The 20,778-nt window shown below is 39.9% G+C and overlaps 1 protein-coding gene across 3 annotated transcripts in view; it reads right to left on the reverse strand.

Annotated features, from left to right (window-relative positions):
* Positions 1 to 215: 215 nt before the first annotated feature.
* The window catches only part of LOC126470050 (multivesicular body subunit 12A-like), a 51,062-nt gene continuing 30,499 nt past the window's right edge, over positions 216 to 20,778 (reverse strand). For 2 of the 3 annotated variants that reach the window (XM_050097552.1, XM_050097551.1), the window contains exons 7-9: positions 14,729 to 14,790; positions 11,035 to 11,079; positions 216 to 2,134 (exon numbers count right to left, since the gene is read on the reverse strand). In XM_050097552.1, coding sequence (XP_049953509.1) covers positions 2,099 to 2,134; positions 11,035 to 11,079; positions 14,729 to 14,790 — 143 coding nt within the window. In that variant the 3' untranslated portion in view covers positions 216 to 2,098. The remainder of the gene's footprint in view (positions 2,135 to 11,034; positions 11,080 to 14,728; positions 14,791 to 20,778) is intronic. The other variant, XM_050097553.1, reaches the window with a different exon arrangement.

Raw genomic sequence — 20,778 nt, forward strand, 5'->3', positions numbered from 1 at the left:
GAAATTGAGAATAACATTATGGAAAAGGTCTTCCAAGATCAATTGTTTTTACTGTTCCCGTTTTCTTAGAGTTTGCCTCTATGGAAAATAGTTATAGAAGCAGTTACATCCTATAATGCTACATTAAAAACTGAATATTTTTCAACATTTTTCAAGTACAGAAATATATACAACAATTTTAATACACTGCAAGGGAGAGGGGGGGGGGGGGGCGGAAAGAAAAATAAATAAAATGTGGAACGATGCTGATATACATGTAAGAGAAACAATAGGCAGCTTCTCAAATTTGTGAGAGGCATTAGTGATATAATGAGAAGTATCAAGAGTATCACACAGCATACTCTTAGATAAAAAAGTGAGTGAGGTCCTATACATAATACATGGCTCTACACAGTTAGTGGAAGTAATGAGCAAATGATGACTGCCCTGTGCACCTATCCCTCACTTCCCACATGCACAAATATACAAATAAATAACTCCCACCCTTCCTTCCTTCCTTCCACACACACACACACACACACACACACACACACAGAGAGAGAGAGAGAGAGAGAGAGAGAGAGAGAGAGAGAGAGAGTACTTTACACTTAAGAGTTAGTCTTCTCTTTTCAAACGAATCATACCTCATATGAAGTTTATTACAGATGAATGGGGGAGGGTTAAAATATAACAATACACTTAGAGCAAAGTGTAAATGGTGGGACAGCATACCAGGGGTATTAAGAGCTGGCATAGAGTTTCTGACTTAACTAAATAAATATCACAATAAAAACTTAATTAAATAAACAAAATGATGTAACAATTTCATTTCAAGTGCTGATTGCTCTACTTCCTGTTTTTTTTCCATTTCCTTGGGCCTAGTATTACAATACAGCTTATTAAGACAGTTCAACTGAAAAGTCATTAAATAAGCTTTCATGTGCAACAGCATGCATAAACTGTGATCAGGCACTACGAATGCAGCCTCAGTTTTCCTACTTTGGTGACATCTGGCATTTGTTGGTCACAACATGGGATACAAGCAGCATACATTACAATATCATCATTTACTATAAAAGAGAAACTTCTTCCTGCTCTGCACCACATTGTGATATGTATTCAAAATAGTTGTAGCATCATAATAAACTCAAAACTGTAATATTATTTGTGCTGCACGGGAAGCTGTAGAACCCATCACCCACATAAACAAATGTGACGAAAAAACAGCACATACAAACAGCTGATACAACAGCATTTTATGTATGCCTAAAAATTCATATGATCTTCAGTAACCAATAAACATACTTAAACATCAAAATTAATTCAAACAATGTCACATAAAGTCTTGATTCACAGTCTCCCCAGAACATGATGGAAGAATCACTACTAAGGCACGAACAGACAGAAAACACCACCACAAGCTTCCCGTGAGTCACAACTATCAAACCATTATAGATAGTACTAGGAAGACATACACGTATATTACTTCATTCCACAATACAATCACATGCTCAGTAGGTAGACATTAAATGACATGATATACCATACGTTTCATAATTTGTCATCCATTTGTCAAAATACAAAATTATTGTTTTTATGTTTTATTCTACCTCTCTTTAACAACTCCAATGAAGCAACTATAAATATTCAACACTTCCATTATATTTTATAAAACATGTTTCACTATTCAATCTAAAATATACCTGAGGCATCATTACTTTTATAGCACATGTAGAGCTCAGCTACATAAACTGAACATTATTCTTAAATCACCTCTGAAAAAAATACATTTTTCGCTGTTATCTTTATAATCAAAACCAAAAATCAGTAATGCAACAATCTTACTTGGATTATTTAAATGCAATTACAATACACAATTATAATGCCCTATACCAATATACAATAAGTTCAGTCAATCTTCTCACAAGTGAAATCCAAAGTGCACAGCAGGGAGTACCTATAAAAGTCCCATTAGCACACTTTAAAATAAACCAGTCTTAGGATCAACTTAGTGTCATACGATATTTGTTCTTTGTGGCTCCACAGCATTTGATAGATATGTAAGGAACAGATACATCATATACATACTGACCACTTCAAAACTAAGTTCTTCATGCAGTTATGTTTGCCTCTCAATTCTGAAGTCATAATCAAACTGAAACAATGAACATTTGAATTAGTAAAACAAAACAAGATAGAAATGGTATTTTTTACAACTTTTTAATAATTAAAATATATCAAACCAAATGATAACTACACAAATCTCTTAAAATCTCCACTCAATAAAGCTGTGTCTAATGAGTGAGCATTAAAGTTTTTCTAAACAAGAGTGCATTTAACAAATGTCAGAGATGTATAACAAGTATAGCTGAAAGTGAAATATAATGCATATATAACATTTTGTGCACTGGTTGTAAAATATTTACATCCAATACTTAAAATCTGTATAGATCCCTTATGATATAACTTCAATACTTTGTTCATTTATGCATGTAGCTGTTACATTCTGTATCTCAAATTCCTATTTTTATTGCTTATTTCCATTTTCCTTCACTACATTATTGCGAGAATACAGCTTTGTCACAACAGGTTAAGTCTGAAAAAACAAAATCCAACCACACAGCATGGGTACCCTACTGAAATTATTTGTTGAGAATATATGTTTAAGTATAAGTGATTTTTGGATAAACATTTTTTATCCATTTCTAGTCAATTGAACCTTGCATACACTAGAATGTGAAGCACCATTCTTTGCTGCATCAGTGAATTGTCTACCTTTTGCACCATTCTTAAGACTTCCAGCATGACTCCATCAATAGCATTATGACTTTTACTCACAATATGATACACCCTTTAATGAATGCTATCCTCAAACAAAGACAGCAAACATGCTGTACACTGTCCAATTTGTCGTGCTAAGTGGCCCCCTTGCTGCCTGCTTTGACAGACTGGGAAGTTATTACTGAGCTGGATATTTTGGATATTTTGGAGAGTGTGCACCTGATAGCAAATGGAGAAATCAACAGTAGATAATGATCCCTATAGCAGTGCTCTGCATCTCATTCAGAATGGAGTAATTCTCTAAATACAATTCGCTTAGTACATATCTTGAAGTGAGGTATAAAGTAGGAAACGTGTCACATATAATATGTGGAAGTGGAATGGAAGGGGTGGAGATAAAAAAGAGGATGAGGGAGACTGTGGATAGGAGAATGTGAGTGTAGATTGAGTGACATGAGGAGCATGATAACAGGAGCGAAGTTGGGTAAGGGGCATGAGGTCGGGATAAATACAAGATCAAAGATGTGTTTGAAGAGCAATTTACATCGACATAATTTTGAGAAGCTGTTATTTGGGGCATTGGTTACGAAGCAGCCACTGAAAATGTGCATGTTGTGTTCAGCAGTGTGTTCTGCACTATGAGGTCACCACTGCTCTTGATCACAGTTTGGCAGTGGCCCTTCATTCAGCTGGAAGTTGGTTGGTGGTCATGCCCACATAAAAGGCTGTACAAAAGTTACAGCAAAGCTGACATATGATATGAGTGTCTTCACAGGTTCCCTGCCTCTGAAAGTGTAGGAAATACCAGTGATGAGTCTGTAATAAAATGTGATAGGAGGCTGTATAGGATAGTTCTTCTGTCCCTACACTTGGTATATGAACCATGTGGCAAGAATTTTGGAGTAGGTGTAGCATAAGGACAGATCAAAATATTTTGTAGGTTAGTTGGGTGGGTGCAGCAGCAAAGCAGCACTCCCTTATTACCCAGTATCTTCTCAGACAGAACTTGACTGCTCAGAGTATCTGTAGTATCCCTTTTACTGTGTTCTATTTTCTCTCTAAATCCAATCATTCTCTTCATCATGTGCCATATGTAACTTTTTAATTGTAATTTCTGTAAATTCAACTTCAAACAATGTGTAGTTTCAGTACCTATTATTGTAATGATATACAAGGGCCTGATTTTTGGTCACGAGACAGTCAGTCCACGGCCAAGTTTCAGATGAGTAACCTGTACTAGTTACAACAATAACAATGCTTCAACTTAACAGTGCTGTAAGTGTTAAACAATTAGGCCATGTGTAAAAACAATGACAGCGTCTGCTCCATACATACCTGATTATTCTTCAAGAACTGAATTATGTGGTTATGTTTTTACTGCTTGTAGATGTTCAACAGTAAACTATTGTAGCAGTATGTGGAGGTTCACCTGCAAACTATTAATGAGGCTTATGGAAAGTTCAAACAACAGTGCACTGGCCATACATACACTCCTGGAAATGGAAAAAAGAACACATTGACACCGGTGTGTCAGACCCACCATACTTGCTCCGGACACTGCGAGAGGGCTGTACAAGCAATGATCACACACACGGCACAGCGGACACACCAGGAACCGCGGTGTTGGCCGTCGAATGGCGCTAGCTGTGCAGCATTTGTGCACCGCCGCCGTCAGTGTCAGCCAGTTTGCTGTGGCATACGGAGCTCCATCGCAGTCTTTAACACTGGTAGCATGCCGCGACAGTGTGGACGTGAACCGTATGTGCAGTTGACGGACTTTGAGCGAGGGAGTATAGTGGGCATGCGGGAGGCCGGGTGGACGTACCGCCGAATTGCTCAACACGTGGGGCGTGAGGTCTCCACAGTACATCGATGTTGTCGCCAGTGGTCGGCGGAAGGTGCACGTACCCGTCGACCTGGGACCGGACCGCAGCGACGCACGGATGCACGCCAAGACCGTAGGATCCTACGCAGTGCCGTAGGGGACCGCACCGCCACTTCCCAGCAAATTAGGGACACTGTTGCTCCTGGGGTATCGGCGAGGACCATTCGCAACCGTCTCCATGAAGCTGGGCTACGGTCCCGCACACCGTTAGGCCGTCTTCCGCTCACGCCCCAACATCGTGCAGCCCGCCTCCAGTGGTGTCGCGACAGGCGTGAATGGAGGGACGAATGGAGACGTGTCGTCCTCAGCGATGAGAGTCGCTTCTGCCTTGGTGCCAATGATGGTCGTATGCGTGTTTGGCGCCGTGCAGGTGAGCGCCACAATCAGGACTGCATACGACCGAGGCACACAGGGCCAACACCCGGCATCATGGTGTGGGGAGCGATCTCCTACACTGGCCATACACCACTGGTGATCGTCGAGGGGACACTGAATAGTGCACGGTACATCCAAACCGTCATCGAACCCATCGTTCTACCATTCCTAGACCGGCAAGGGAACTTGCTGTTCCAACAGGACAATGCACGTCCGCATGTATCCCGTGCCACCCAACGTGCTCTAGAAGGTGTAAGTCAACTACCCTGGCCAGCAAGATCTCCGGATCTGTCCCCCATTGAGCATGTTTGGGACTGGATGAAGCGTCGTCTCACGTGGTCTGCACGTTCAGCACAAACGCTGGTCCAACTGAGGCGCCAGGTGGAAATGACATGGCAAGCCGTTCCACAGGACTACATCCAGCATCTCTACGATCGTCTCCATGGGAGAATAGCAGCCTGCATTGCTGAGAAAGGTGGATATACACTGTACTAGTGCCGACATTGTGCATGCTCTGTTGCCTGTGTCTATGTGCCTGTGGTTCTGTCAGTGTGATCATGTGATGTATCTGACCCCAGGAATGTGTCAATAAAGTTTCCCCTTCCTGGGACAATGAATTCACGGTGTTCTTATTTCAATTTCCAGGAGTGTATATAACTGTGTATTATTGGAGGATTGTGCAAAGTGAAAGTAAAAGTCAGTGAAATGTAACTGTGCATCTGAATGCTACATTATTTACAGTAGTCAGTGTCAAAATTACAAACCCCATTTTTCAGCCAGGGTAGCAACGCAGTACGTTGACACCGAGGACAACAAATGATGAAATAAACAAAGCAGGTGGAACTGCTACAGTATGACCTATCATTAAATGAGAAGGTAAATAAAGTGGTGCTGCAAGGGGCTAATCAATGAGAGCTTAATACATTTTTAAGGGGTTTGACAGCAGAAATGTCTAGGAGAGTGTGCACAGGGGCACCTAAGGATCTTTTAGGTTAGGTTTGGAATACAAAGAAACTGATAGCTTGACAAAGGTAAGAGTGGAAACAGGTATTTACATCAAGTATTATGTCGTTTAATTGCAGTCAAACAGGACATGTCCAAAGACAATGTTACCATTTATGGAACCCACCGCACAACTCGAGTAATGGGAGTCACCAACAATTTGGTGAAGATGGCAGTAGAGGTGATTTTGGTCATGGCAATATTATAGGGATAATGAGAAAGGTAGTCCAGGGAATAGGAAGGGTCTGTTAAACTTAGAAGGGAGCCCCAGGGCTGCCGACAGGAGTTGCTGGTAGGAATAACTTCAGTCAGAACAAATGCAGAGGCGAAATGTGCCATAATGGAAGAGAGTATGAAGTACTGTTGGACACAGGAGCATGTGTGTCAGCAGCCTCGAGAGAATTGGTTGGTGGGAGGCAGTGGAACCCACCACAATAGGATTTACATCGGGTAGGGGATAATGATATACAACCATTGGGGACAGTAATAGTGAATTTTTTGGTTGGAAGTGGTGTCTCATGTGGACAAGGGGTACAGCATTATCCTAAAGATAGATTTTCTGCATCAACATCATGCCATAAGCGACCTTCGATAACGTATAGGGGAAATGAGTGGGAAGACATTCTAACTATGGGAAACTATTGTCAACATTAATCTGATGATGATGACATTTGGTCTGTGGGATGCTCAACTGCGTGGTTATCAGCACCCATACATATTCCCAGTCTTTTCACTGTCCAACCTTGTCACTTTCCCAAATGACAATGAAATGATGAGGACAACACAAACACTCAGTCACTCAGTGGAGAAAATCAGCGATCCAGCTGGGAACTGAACCCAGGACCCCATGATCCAAAGGCAGCAACGCTATACCACGAGCTACAGACAATGTTAATCTGCTTCGACAAGTGTCTAGTATACAAGACATTCCAGTTAAATGGCAATCAATAGCACTGAGGCTTGACTCTCATGATTGTGTGTCAAAAGGCACCTGAAAATCGCTATGCATGAATGTGGAACTGAACTTGTGATGTGTGTAATAGAGCAATTGGAGGGTAGTGAAGTATTAGATGCAACATGTTGTTTGGTGAAATGTGGTATTGTATCCATACATGAAAGGGATGGAGGGAAAGTGGCACCCATTGATGTGGATAATTTTGGTGCCAAAAATGTAAAGTTGTTGAAGTGAATGTTACTGGTTACAATAGAGATTCGAGATGAGGAAGATTTCCACAGAGGAGGTGCGAGCTATAAGGGGACACAGGACGCTATTAGGACTGTGTTTCAGGAGAAGTTGAAGCATCTTAAAGGAGCAGAAAAAACACAGTTGGAGGACCCATTACTAGAATTCCAGGATCTTCAGGAACGAAACATAGAAATGTGGATGGACTATGCAGAAAGACAGCTGTAGTACAAGTACTGGGTCATGATCTTGAGGAATAGTGAGCAGCACAGAACACCAATGACGAATATAGGCAGTATAAAAAACACCAGCAATTTGATATGCATGATGGATTATTATGCATAGAGACAAACTTTGGACCACGCATGGTGGTGCCAGTCAAGTTAAAATTGGAAGCATTACACGGGGTACATGATCACATTTCGTCTGGCCACAGTGGATACAGGATGATGAATAGAAAGGTGGCACTGAACTACTGGTGGAAAGGAAGGAAGGATGATGTGGATCAATAGGTCAAAAATTGTGTGGATTGTGCAGAGAAGGCCAATTTGAGTCAGAGCCAGGTACTGTTACGAAGACTGCCAGAAACAACAAAACCTTTTAGTTTCAGTGAGGTGGATGTGTTAGGCCTATTCAACCAAACACCAGCAGGTAATCGCTTTGTGCTGAGCATAATACATCATTTTTCTCATTATGTCCAAATGGTGCCAATGCCGGAGCAACAGGCAATCACAGTCGCACAGGCGTTAGTTAATAGCTGGATATTTAAGTTTGGAGTGCCACAGACGGTAATAATGGATCAGAAGATTAACTTCATGTCAGACCTGACAAAGAAATTGTGTCAGCTGCTAAGAGTGAAGAAGTTTAAGACTAGCCCCCTACACCCACATGCTAATGGTTGGACAGAAAGAATTCATAGAAAAATCAGGAAAATGTTTAGTTACTATTTGGATTCAAATCATTCAAACTGGGATACATACCTAGCTTTTGTTGTAAACACATAACTAAAGTACATACTAGCACTGGGCTATCACCATTTGAGGTAGTGTATGGCGAAAAGATGTCGTCACCTTTCAATGGGCTTCACCAGAAGAGTGGTAGAAATGGAGAAGTCTGCAGTTTTTGCAAGATGAGTAAAGGAGGTATGGAACAGGGTACAAAGAGCAAATACAAAGGTTTTGGAGAAACAGGAAGAGGCAGCGAGGCGTGTAGGACTGCAGTATAATGTGGGCCAATGGGCGACGTCGTTGACTCCATATATGCCAAAGGAAAAGACAAGGAAATTCTTAACATGGTACCAGGGCCCATACCAAGTTGTCGAAACTATGTCACTGATGAATATGAAGCTGCAGTTGCCAACAAGAATGATGGTTTGTGCATTTCTGACATCTGCAACCATTCAAGGGTGCACGAGAGGCAATTCCACAAGAATTGCTAATAAAGGCAATCAAGAATATTAAGAGGAAACAGCAAAATGATGATCAATGAGAGAGAAGTCCAGATGCCTCAGACTCATCAATACATTAATCTCAAGAGAGGAATTATGTTTATTGATTTTGTGAAGATAATTTATAAGTGAAGTGTACGACATAATGTTAGTAGTGGTGGTGGTGGTGGTGGTGGTGGTGGTGGTAGTAGTAGTAGTAGTAGTAGGGGTAGACCTATTTATTTATTTGTGGTAGTATTATCAGTAGAACAACAAGATTATCATTGTTCGGAGATGGCAAACTTCTTGGGAGAGGAGAGGTGATATGGATCCCTGTTGCCAGGTGAAGAAGAAGAAGAAGAAGAAGAAGAAGAAGAAGAAGGCTAGATTTGGCAGTACTGTACCTCTTTGCCACAAGTGGAGTTATGGGACTGTAAGTGAAACACCTCGATGGAGGAGTGTTGTTTTCCAGACAGCCAGGTGTGGTTTTTTATGGCCATAAATGGTCTTTTAAGTTTAGTATTTAATGTGCGGGAGTTATGGCATGAAATCAGTATGTTGGAAGAAGTATTTTCAGGGTTGCAAGAATTGGCAATTAGTAGTGGGAAGCAGAGAGAAGTCTTAATGAAACGCAGAACTTGCTCGGGGCATATGCACGACTAAAGATGCAGATGGAAGAGGTTATTGAAGTAGTTACGCATGAGCTTAGCAGAATAAAAAGGTGATGGATAGACGCTGGGGCTAGAATATTGAAGACAATCTTTAGGACAGCAGACGCAAGCAAATTAAATGAAACGGTACAAGACACAACGGGGTTAGCAGAAGTGAATAAGGTGAGTGTAGAGTGGCATTCCATGCAAAGTTTTTCTCCCATTTTTTCCTTAACTAGTTGCAGGATGCACATGTCCCTTCTCATTGTAACCCTATGAGCTGAGCCTGTGGTCAGAATGGGGTGTGACCACCCCATTCTGACATTCCTAGAGCTCACCCGCATTCATCACCACGTATTGATCCCTGTCCTGTGCCAGTTTTAACATCCCATCTTCCCTTAACTGCATAAATTTCCCAACTGCCACTAACTTCACCTGATAAGTGTGCACTGTGTAACACCTAAATACTGAGGTTTCCCCAGCTACTGGTATTTTTAATGATACATACAATAGCACAGTATCTGCTACACCCACTGCTGCACTACGGTAGTAAAATGGTAAGTTTTGACTACCCGGTATCACTACTAGATGTAATTCCGATAGCACCTCTCCTTGCAGCTCCCTCAACCCCTTCAGAAATTGATCAACATAGTGCCAACATCCACTTTCCAGGGCTCGCTCTGTAGTAGCATCTCTGTAGGGGGTGGTGCATGTGTGGGGAACCAGTATAAACGTTGTGGACACTTTAACAATATAGCTTTCTTATATCTTCAGTTCTACATGAGGCAGGCATGCCTCTCCTCATTAGCTCTGGATGGTGCAGCTGGCGTCGGCTTATAGGACAGTGCCCAGTGACGCTGCATCAGGACTCCAACCTGGCAGCAAAGGCAAGGCCATGGCCAGTTGCAATAGTGGCACTTCCTGACAGACCGACACACCGAGTCCCTCCGTGGGCCTCAGTATCAGTGATAGCGGGCACGAACAGCAGACAGGCGGGGTTGTGGCACCTTGTCCCACAAAGGACCCGGTGCGGCAGCAGATGCAGCCTGGTCTCAAACTGGAGGCTGCAGTTGGTGCTGCCCAGTCATTCTGCGGTCTGGCGGTGCTCTCGCATCATTGTGCGACTACTCAGCAATGACCAAGTCCCTGAATCCAAAGACATCCTGCCCTCAAATTCAGCCTCATTTATACTCCGTTACTACCCATTTGTTTCTCTAAAACCTGGTGTCTAGTCACGTTGCCCGCACCAAAGAGACTCACTCGAGTGTGGTGGCGACACGCTTACCACATTGTTCTTTATTGCGCGGGGCAGTTTACTGCTGCGCTCAGCTATCCTTTCTTCACAACTCAATTGTGCATCTGTTATTCTGCCCTACATGTCGACACAGCACAGCTGATAGCCAGCACTGTTACCACAATACTACGCGGTCGCCTCCATGCTATTTCAGTTACTTACACTAAAGACTTAATACTTTTACCTAACATACTGAGTATTGCCATGACAATTAAATATACAGTTGTGTGGCTGGTTGTCCTGTCTGTCATTTCACTACATCCCATTAGCTTTCAGTGTGTTGTCAAAATTCTAATTTCTGATATAATGTCCATGTTCCTTGATTTTTAATAACTTTTCTTAGTAATTTTGAGTAGTTTTTGTAGTGTGCAAATACAGCAAGATCTCTACTTGTTCTCGCCAACAAGTACATTTCCATAGTGTAAATACACATTTGTAGCAAATCAAGAAGACACTTACCTCCTGATCCAGCTGATATCTGGTCTTCGCTTTGATGCTAGGAATCTGAAATGTAATTACAATATCAGAAGTTAATATCATAAAATTGTTCCATAAACAATTTACTGCAAAAAGTATAATTTTCTTGGGAAACTTTTTATCTTATATACATAACTGCTGCAATATAGTTGTACTCCTGAACACATAAGATGATAAATGGGAAAAATAATAATAATTTGTCACCTAGAGGTTAATTTGAAAAGTGTTTTATTTGGTACATTCTCTACAGATGTTACGCCTTACATCATTTTCTTCCTCTTACACTATGAATTACTACATCCAGCCAAATTACACAATATACAGTTTCACATGTATTCCGTACCACTATGTGAATTGGCATTGCAGAAGCACAAAAAGCTGTTCCACATATGAAACTAAAAAAAGCTCAGTATGATATTGTAAATAATTTAGGACAGAAAGAGATTGGTTGGCACAAGGAACATTCGCGTGCAACAGTCTTCCACAATCCCTAAGAATGGACTGTTGTCACAACTCTTAAGACATGCCTGAATTTCACATATCTGAAGTGCCACATAGCATGGGCGAGGGTACAGTTTCATGTCACATCAATAAATCGCCACCTTCACCTTTCCAGGCAATGAATCACCCTCAAAGGCCAAGATGAAGGCCTTGGTAGCAATTCTATTGTCCTTTGGCCCCCTATGGACACAATGGACCAGCTCATCTTCAGACTGCATGAGGTCACATTGGAAAATTATGTCTTGAATCACATTTAGGCTATTATGGGGACTGACAGTCACTGAAAATTTACCAGCTTGTTGCAAGCAAGCAACATTTGACTGGGCAGGGGATGCTGTTTTAATCAAAACTAACCAACTCTTTATTTTGGAGATGGCTTCAACTTCCTCAAACTTATCCTCCATAATATCTACAAAGAATAAAGGCTTTGTGGCCAAAAAAGAATCCTGATCTGTCCTTGTGCAAAACAGGTATTGGGGGAAGCATTTCTCTGTTTATCACTTAGCCCTACACTCCTCTCATGGCACAGTCAGGAAGGAAACATGTTGGGGTCTTATTTCTCTGCATTGTACAAGCTCTTTCCTTCTGTAGAGGCCATTTGGTTCATATGACCACCAGCAGAAGATAGCTTCACCCACTTCATTTGCAAGTCATCCACCATGATGGATGGGGACTCTCCCCATGGGCACCACCCATCCTCAGCAATTGCTACCTGGACAGTAATCCACTGCTCAGAGTCCCTGTGCCCCAGTCACAAGCGGCACATGCTCCTTGGCATACAAGAGGAGGTTTCAGCTCAGGCACCAACAGTGCGACCACCATGCTGGTACTTGATGAACCCCCCCCCCCCCACACACACACACAAAAGACAACAGTATGGCTACTGTACTGGGTGTTTGTTGTCCTACCTTATTGGAAAGGAAGAGTGCTTAGATAGAAATGCACAAAGGTGGAACAAACACCACACTGGGAGACCTTTTTTGAACAAACCCCACTTCCGAAAATTTGGAAAAGTGGTGGTAGGTCAAACCCAACAATGGGTGCCATGTATTTATTATTGCAAAGGTGTAGATAGTGCCAAAAGTAAAATGGAAAAATGTTCTAAATCATGTACCAGGTCCAAGAGGGGTCTGCACCAGGAAGATCATCCGATGGGAAGGCTGAGGGGGGAAAGGGATGGTGAAAGCATAGGCTTACAGCAGAGAAACAGAAGTAGTGCAGCAAAGGCTGGGGTGTCCTGTGGTAGGCAAGCATGTACTCCGAGAAAAGTTGTGAGACCTCTGGGGGGAGAGGAGACCACTCACCGAATAGCAGAAGCATTGAGTCGTTAACAGGCACACACAAAATGGAATGAAATCTTGCTAGCTTTCAGAATAAATCCTTTGTCAAATTAGTGTGTACACACACACACACACACACACACACACACACACACACACACACACACACACAGCTTTTTCTTTTGTGTGTGCACATGTCAATGACTCAACACTTCTGCTATTTGGTGAGTGGTCTCCTTTACTCCTACATTATTTACATTCTACCAGTGTTTTATTAACTATGATCATACAAACATCACAATTAAATTATATGAATCCAAATATGTGGCAATTTTACCTCAAAGAATTTCAGCAGTGAGTGAGGGGAAAAGTAATTACATTCACATTTTTATGTTAATACTGCTGATTATCATCTCTTGGAACCACTCCCCCCCCCCCCCCCCCATCCTCTCTCTCTCTCTCTCTCTCTCTCTCTCTCTCTCTCTTTCACTTAACCTCTGAAACAAAACCAGAAAACTTCTTTGAAGTTATGTTTCAAAATAAACCCAATTACTGGAAGCCGTATGGTTTTATACTTAAATTCAAAATATGCTTATAAGTGTTCTGTCCAGCCTGAAAATAAGAACATTTAAGGACTTCATCTTCTAAGTGCCCAATTCATTACACATGCTATCGGCCATTAAGTATAACAATGCAAGAAAGTCCAAGAAAATGCTAACTGGATGGTTTCACTTGTTTAACATCCCAAATCAAATCACTGTGTTCCACGTATTTACTATATAATGTACCAACAAGATTATTTAAACTCACTTGATGTGAATCCAGGATGTTTCCATTTTCAGCAAGTTTATATGGCTGACACATAACATCCCAAATGCAGAAGTCTTACAGAATAACAAAATAATAAGAGCATCTGCATTGGCAAACATCTTCTAGAGCACGTATTGTTTAGCATTTAACTCATATGACCTTTTTTTTTTCTTTTTTCTTTTTGCAACAGCCATGTGTTGATTGACTGCCATCATGTGTTTGTTTAACAATGAACATGTGAGACTCAATTCAGTCTTTTCTCACATAATGCTTATGAAATCATTAAACTACTGATGATTATGTTGCAAATGAGGACACCACATTTTCCATCTCCTAAAAATACTTTTATTATGTCTGTGCTATAAATGAATTCCAAATTTATACAGAATACTGTTAAAACACACAGATGGATGGTAAACCTCTTGCTAGAGTGAAGTCGTGAATTATCATCAAGACTGCAGACAATATGAATTTAATTTTAGGTATAAGAAATTTATGTTTGCATTAATATTATTTGGATAGTAAACAAATACCATTGAGCCTAAACCTTTCTAACAAGTTTTTAATGACTCACATTCATATAATTGTACTATCATACAGTCAACGTGACACACACACACACACACACACACACACACACACACACACACACACACACCTACCCCCCCTTCTCTCTCTCTCTCTCTCTCTCTCTCTCTCTCTCTCTCTCTCTCTCTCTCCCCCCCCCCCCCCCCCCCATTTCCCCTTACATTATTATAAATTAGAACATGAGATGCATTACTTTTAAGACTGAACTGACACTGTTTACCACTGGGCTGTCTTCATACTCTTATTAATGATATGTACTGTGCCACATACAACTATTACAATTTATTGCATTTAATGATCTAAATACATCCTACAGAGTAACTAGAGTACTGTAATATCACATTTGTTCTGTGATGGAATTTATCCTGGGGAGGAGAATTTTGATTACAGTATTAACCAGTAAGTGTAGAAACTTCCATAAAAGTAAAACCTGTTCTGATAAATGTCTTAAATTATGGTGGCAAACCAGTATTTTCAAAAACTTTAACTAAACTTACCGACTGTATAAATGAAATGTTGTTAAATCCTGGATTCAGTACAAAAGGCACACCTTCCAAACCTAGAACAAAGTACATACAGCAAATATTTGTGAGAGAATAACAACATTATGTCTCTTCCTCCCTCCCCTCAATTCACCTGTCAACATCCTACTTAAAATACCACCAAGTCTGGTTTGAAAGACGACTCAAGAACTAGTTGCAAAAGATTGTGTAAGAAATTATGTAAATTCTTCTCAAGGCTGCAGGTGAGTTGCAGGATTAAGAACATACTGCTGAAGTATAGTCAGTCTATGATAGGCCATAGCTAAATCACTTCCTGACAAAGTGAGACCTAAAAGATAATCAACAGCATATGGCCAGCTTATGATGAGCTACTACTTGTCCTCTACTCCTGAGAATTACATGTAAGCTCACAATGTGTAGTGTTCAGCTAAAATGCAGACTGAATGCACGTCACATAAATGATTTCCTATCAAAAGACTCAGTGCTGAATGTAACAATGACCAATGACAATGAATTCACAACGATGACACAGATGTATTTAAACAAGGTTCCTTAAATTATCACACTCATAATGTACAAAACTGTTTGGACACAGTATCTCTTCTTGTTATCAAGGTTTTAATCATCATGTTCACTTTTATGTAACACTTATAAAAATTTAAAAGATATTTTTGGAAAACATTCACTCTTGGATTCATCTTACTCAAATGAGAAGAGAGAAACATTGTCATGCCCAAGCACAAATTATAGCTTTCAATGTTGTTACAATTTTTAGAGCATTTAATCTGTATGGGTATTCTTTGACTACATTTTATGAAAATAAATAAATCTGCTTTCAGTGACTCACATTTTACTTATCAATTACAATGTATTTTGAACTCTGGGCAATGTCATCAGGTTCATGTGGCGTGATTTACATATTTGTTCTGTGAAAGAGCAAGTTTGTTATCTCACAATACTCTGTTACAGGAAACTAAGAGAAGAAATGTGACTAAATTATTAGCAACTATCTCATATGTAAAAATAAACTTCACAGGATACTGTTTTCGGCAACATTTAGTATATATGACAGCATGGGCCATACGAATAAAATGGAGAATGTACTTTATTCTCAGAATTTTGGAGAACATTCTCAGGTTCACATGAATAAAGCAAGTCTGAGAATATATTTCACCTGAGAATGTTCTTGGCTTGAGTAAAAGGGCAGGGGAAGTTGCTCAATGCGAAGAACATTCTCCGATTTTGTATGAATACAATGACAGAAGCTTCTCATAAACAGAGAATATTCTCTATTTTCTCAAGTGAACTCTATAGCATACGTCTAAGTTCTGTTGAGGTTAAGTTTTACTAAGTCTTTTTAGTAAAAATGGCAGAATTTATATTGCTCAGATGGTGAAAAAAAGATATACATGACCTGAAGAAATACTCAAAAGAGAAAGTGAACATTTGGCAGGCGAACTTCCTCCCTGACAATCATAAAAGGAGAGGGGGCAACCTTTCAAACAAAGTGAAAATGAAAACGTTTTGTGCTATTTAGAGCACCCAAGTTTTCAGGCTGCTGTACACGAGTTAGATACATGCTAGACAACTGTGTCACTGACAATTTCAGATGTTCATTATGTTATCTCACTGCATAAATCTTGTGTATTTTGTTATAAAACAATCAAAAAGCCAGGATGAAATAAAGGTAATATTATGAAAAAGATATATTGGTACTCATCACATGGAGGAAATGTTGAGTCACAGACAGGGAGAAAAATGTGTGGGTGCAAGTTGTGCTTGCAAGAATGTGTGCACGTTTTTTACTCTAGAAAGAGGTCTTCTGGCCAAAAGAAAATGTATAGCAATCTTTTCGTTGTGCCTCTCTGTGACCAAGTCTCCTCTATATGGTGCATAGCAATCTACCCTTTTCAAAATATTGTTGTTATATTTTGTTATGTAAGAAATATGTAGGCAGACCAGAAAAATTAATAACTAGTTTATTACAAACCTCACAACCTTTCTTCTCCTAATGAAACTACACAGACAACGGTTTAAGTACTTGACTTGTAAGCAGACCATTATGCATCATATTTAACCAAAGTATCGCATGTTAGAAAACTCTGACAGAGTTCTGGTTTGGAGTAGGTGAAAATGTGATGCGCGAGGGTGGTTTGATAAGTATGGTGAAAAAGAAAGGGAAAAAAAAGTTTGTTTCGTAAACAACTCACCTTACTTCTCAACATAGTCTCCTTTATGGGACAGACACTTGGTCCAGTGACCCTCCAGCTCTTTCATCCCATCGGAAAAGTAAGTTCTGTTGAACCCTGCAAAACACCCACTGACTGCAACTATCACTTACTCATTTGATGAAAATTTCTTCCCAGCAAGCCAACTTTCAAGTTAGGGAACAGGAAGAAGTCACTTGGGGCAAAGTCTGGTGAACAGGGCAGATATAGAACCAATCCAAAGCCCGCAGATATAGAACCAATCCAAAGCCCAATTCATATACTTTCACTATTGTTATCACTGATATGTGAGATGGTGGATTATCCAAGTGAAAGAATGCATTATTGCGTGCAACCTTGGTCTTTTCTCAGCCAATGCACATTTCAAACAATTCAACAATGAAGCACAATAGGGTCCAGTTATTGTTCTGCCTTCAAGTAATCTATGAGGATTATTCTTTGGGAATCCCAAAAAATAGGGGCCATCACCTTACCAGCTGACAAAATGGCATTTACCTTCTTCACGACACTTTCACAAGCCTTTGTCCATTGTTTTGACTACTGTCTTCACTATGGTGTGTAATTATCAATAATCACAAATTGGCGCAAAAAGTCTCGTGGGCTGCAATTAAACATTGCCAGACACTGTGCTGAAATGTCGTGCCATGTGCACTTTTCATAGACTGTGAGCAATCACGGCACCCACCTCAGACACATCATCTTCATAGCAAATTCTCCATGCACGATATTACGCACTCTCTCAGTTAAATACCTACAGTCTCAGTAATCTCACAATTTTTTGTTAAGCATTCTTGGATTAACATATCATGGATTTGGCAATGGTTTCCTTAATGGTGACCTCAACTGGACAGCCGGAGAATACTTTGTCTTCAGTGCTTATCCAATGCTGGTGCAGAGTCGGCGAGAACTTCATCCAATTCTGTTTTGATTTGTGGGGCAGTCCAACCCTTCAAATGAAAATCTTTACTAACAGCATGAACCTTGGTTTCTCCATTTTCAATTGCAGTCAACACACTGACCAATTCTGATGGCTATCAGTAATGAACTGTACACTGTACATTGCTGAAATTCTTTATAAAAGCCTTGGAACAACCTAGCTTATCAACCATGAAGGCATGACAAATATGTCTCACTCTTTCACAGAAAGTTACCAGACTTATCAAAACACTCTCATCATCTGAAGACTTCTTTCACATAAGGTGTTCACATAACTTCAATAACAGAAAGTTTCCCGTATGTTGAAAATTCAGTAAAATCATCAGAAAATGCATTTCTGTAATCTGTGCATAATCATCTCAATTATTTGTCACTACACACAAAAGCACAATCAAAATGTGCAACTCTTCCGAAAAACATTGATGTCAGTTCTTTATTTGTACACTGAATAGTTTGCCTGTTTGAGCAACTGAGTTAAATATATGATTACGCATGTGTTCTGTGCTGAATGTGGCAGATGACACACACTGAGAACCTTCTCAAGGAGGAGGGGAGGCAGTGAAAAGGAACTCCCCTGTCAGGGAATATGCTTCAAATTTTTTATCCATACAAAATTGAGAACTTTCTCAGAGAAGGTTCTCTTGCTCTGAGGATCTTCTCTGGAGAATGTTCTCTTTCCCATTCATAGGACATCATGTATGCTCCATTACTTATGCACAGTCCACACATATTATATGAAGAAGAAAAAAAAGCCCACAGAGTATGCACACTAAAGATAATACAACATCTAAGATATAATGCATACAGTCACTAACATGTACATTCAGGATTTACAATGAAAACACTGATGTACTTTCTGAAACCTCAAAAGAACTGACCGCGGAAACTAAAATTATTTCCGATAAATTGCTGAAATAATAAAGGCTATGGCAGTGCTTGTGCTCTCTTGAGTTCTCTTTATCAGCAAATTTTTTTAGTCTCAATGTTTCCAGATGCTCTAGAAAGTTCAAGTAACCCCATTTTTTTCTGTCCTGTAGTACAATGAGATTATCCAATCCACTATGTCTCATTATGTGCTTGTTGTGTCTGTGGTTGGATACTGTGGATTTCTCACAATGCTTGAGCCTACACATTCAAGGCATTGTATCTAAAGTGTCACCCAATATTCTCTACTTGACCACTGTAACTCATTTGTAGGTTAGACCGTACTGTTACAGGTGTGGTGGAAACTGGGCAATCACCTAGTTTGTTGTTTGTGGTAAAAGATAATGTACCATTTGTTTTTCTTGATAGGCACATAGTAGAGTGTGTGAAAATGCCTCTTACAGTTTCTGTATTGACAGTAGTTATTTACAGCTTGAAGATCAATAATGTATTACAGATTCACACTGTAATGTATCCAATGGGCAGAAGTTTTACACAGGTGTTCAACACACATCTGACTAGGACTGACTTGCATCTGAATGTTCAACGTACTCCAGAGTTTCAGTAAACATATGATGGAGTGCATTTGAAAATAACATTACATATTTTTAAACTCATCATGCTCTTAGAACACGGCAAGTAAAGTTACTGCTGGAAAGAATGGTAATGGTGGTGGTGGTGGTGGTGGTGGTGGTGGTGGTGATAAGTTCCTATGGCACCAAACTGCTCAGGTCATCAGTCCCAAGGCTTACAAACCTTAATCTAACTTATGCTGAGAAAAACACACACAGCCATGCCCAAGGGAGGACTCGAACCTCCGATGGGGGCAGCCACGCGAGCCATGGCAAGGCACCTCAGATCACGCAGCTACCCTGCGCAGCTGGAAAGAATATTCTGCATATTCAAGCAAAGTTACTAGTACGCTTGCAGTAACAAGCTTCATCCCTTATTCAGGAACAGTATACTAAAGAGACTACAATAGCACAAAAATTTAATTTGAGCCATTATCTTAATGCAAAACATACCCATTACGAGAGGATTTCACTATCAATAGCTCAATAAAACTAACTTACGTTGAACACTTATATAACTGAAATTTTAATTAACACTATATTTGAGCTAAATTGTGATATTTCACTGTGGTGTAATTAATGCAAACAAAGTGTTGAAAAACACTTACGGCTTCAGGAAATCATACTGCAACAGAGTGTTCATCACACAAAACTATGTTGTAAATGATACCTGGATATAAATGCAGAAAAAAGAATACTAAGATGATGATGATGATGATGATGATAATGTAGAAGAAGAAGAAGAATTGACAAAAATACTGTAAAATTCTATTATAAAGACCAATTCACACTAGATGTCAATGGAATGGAATGGACCATCAGGCAGTGTCATCACGCAGTGTCACAGTCAAATGGTGAAGGGTTCACACTAGACGAAGATGTCAATTTGCTCAGCCCAGTACTGAACGGTGGAAGTAAGGTTACGAGACCCCAACCATGGTACAAGAAGTCTAAGTGTAGTATCGGAATTAAGGGAGTAACAATTATGAAGTTTATTAATGGCCAAAGCAAACTTCATAATGGATGTTCTTCATTAATTGTGCATGGTAAATTGCTAAGAAGTTAAACAACTTTTCAAAACAACATTTATTTGCTAGTGAAAATATATACATACAAACACATTAAACAATATGTATATGGGAATACGTACGGCCTGTATCTTATCCATTATTTTTTCCCCTTATGTAGCAAATAGTGTCATAAACAACAGTATTTTTCCTCCTTCAATAGAGCTGACTTGTTCATTTATTAAAACATAATTTAATGAAAATTGCTTCATCAATTTATGTTATTTACACACAGTGTAGGTATCAACTCTGTTCAGTTATTGTAAAATATAAATCATTTCCCACCTCTCTTATGGCAGAACACTCAAAGGAAGAAA

The sequence above is a fragment of the Schistocerca serialis genome, chromosome 3 (assembly GCF_023864345.2).
Source record: "Schistocerca serialis cubense isolate TAMUIC-IGC-003099 chromosome 3, iqSchSeri2.2, whole genome shotgun sequence".
Lineage (NCBI taxonomy): Eukaryota > Metazoa > Arthropoda > Insecta > Orthoptera > Acrididae > Schistocerca > Schistocerca serialis.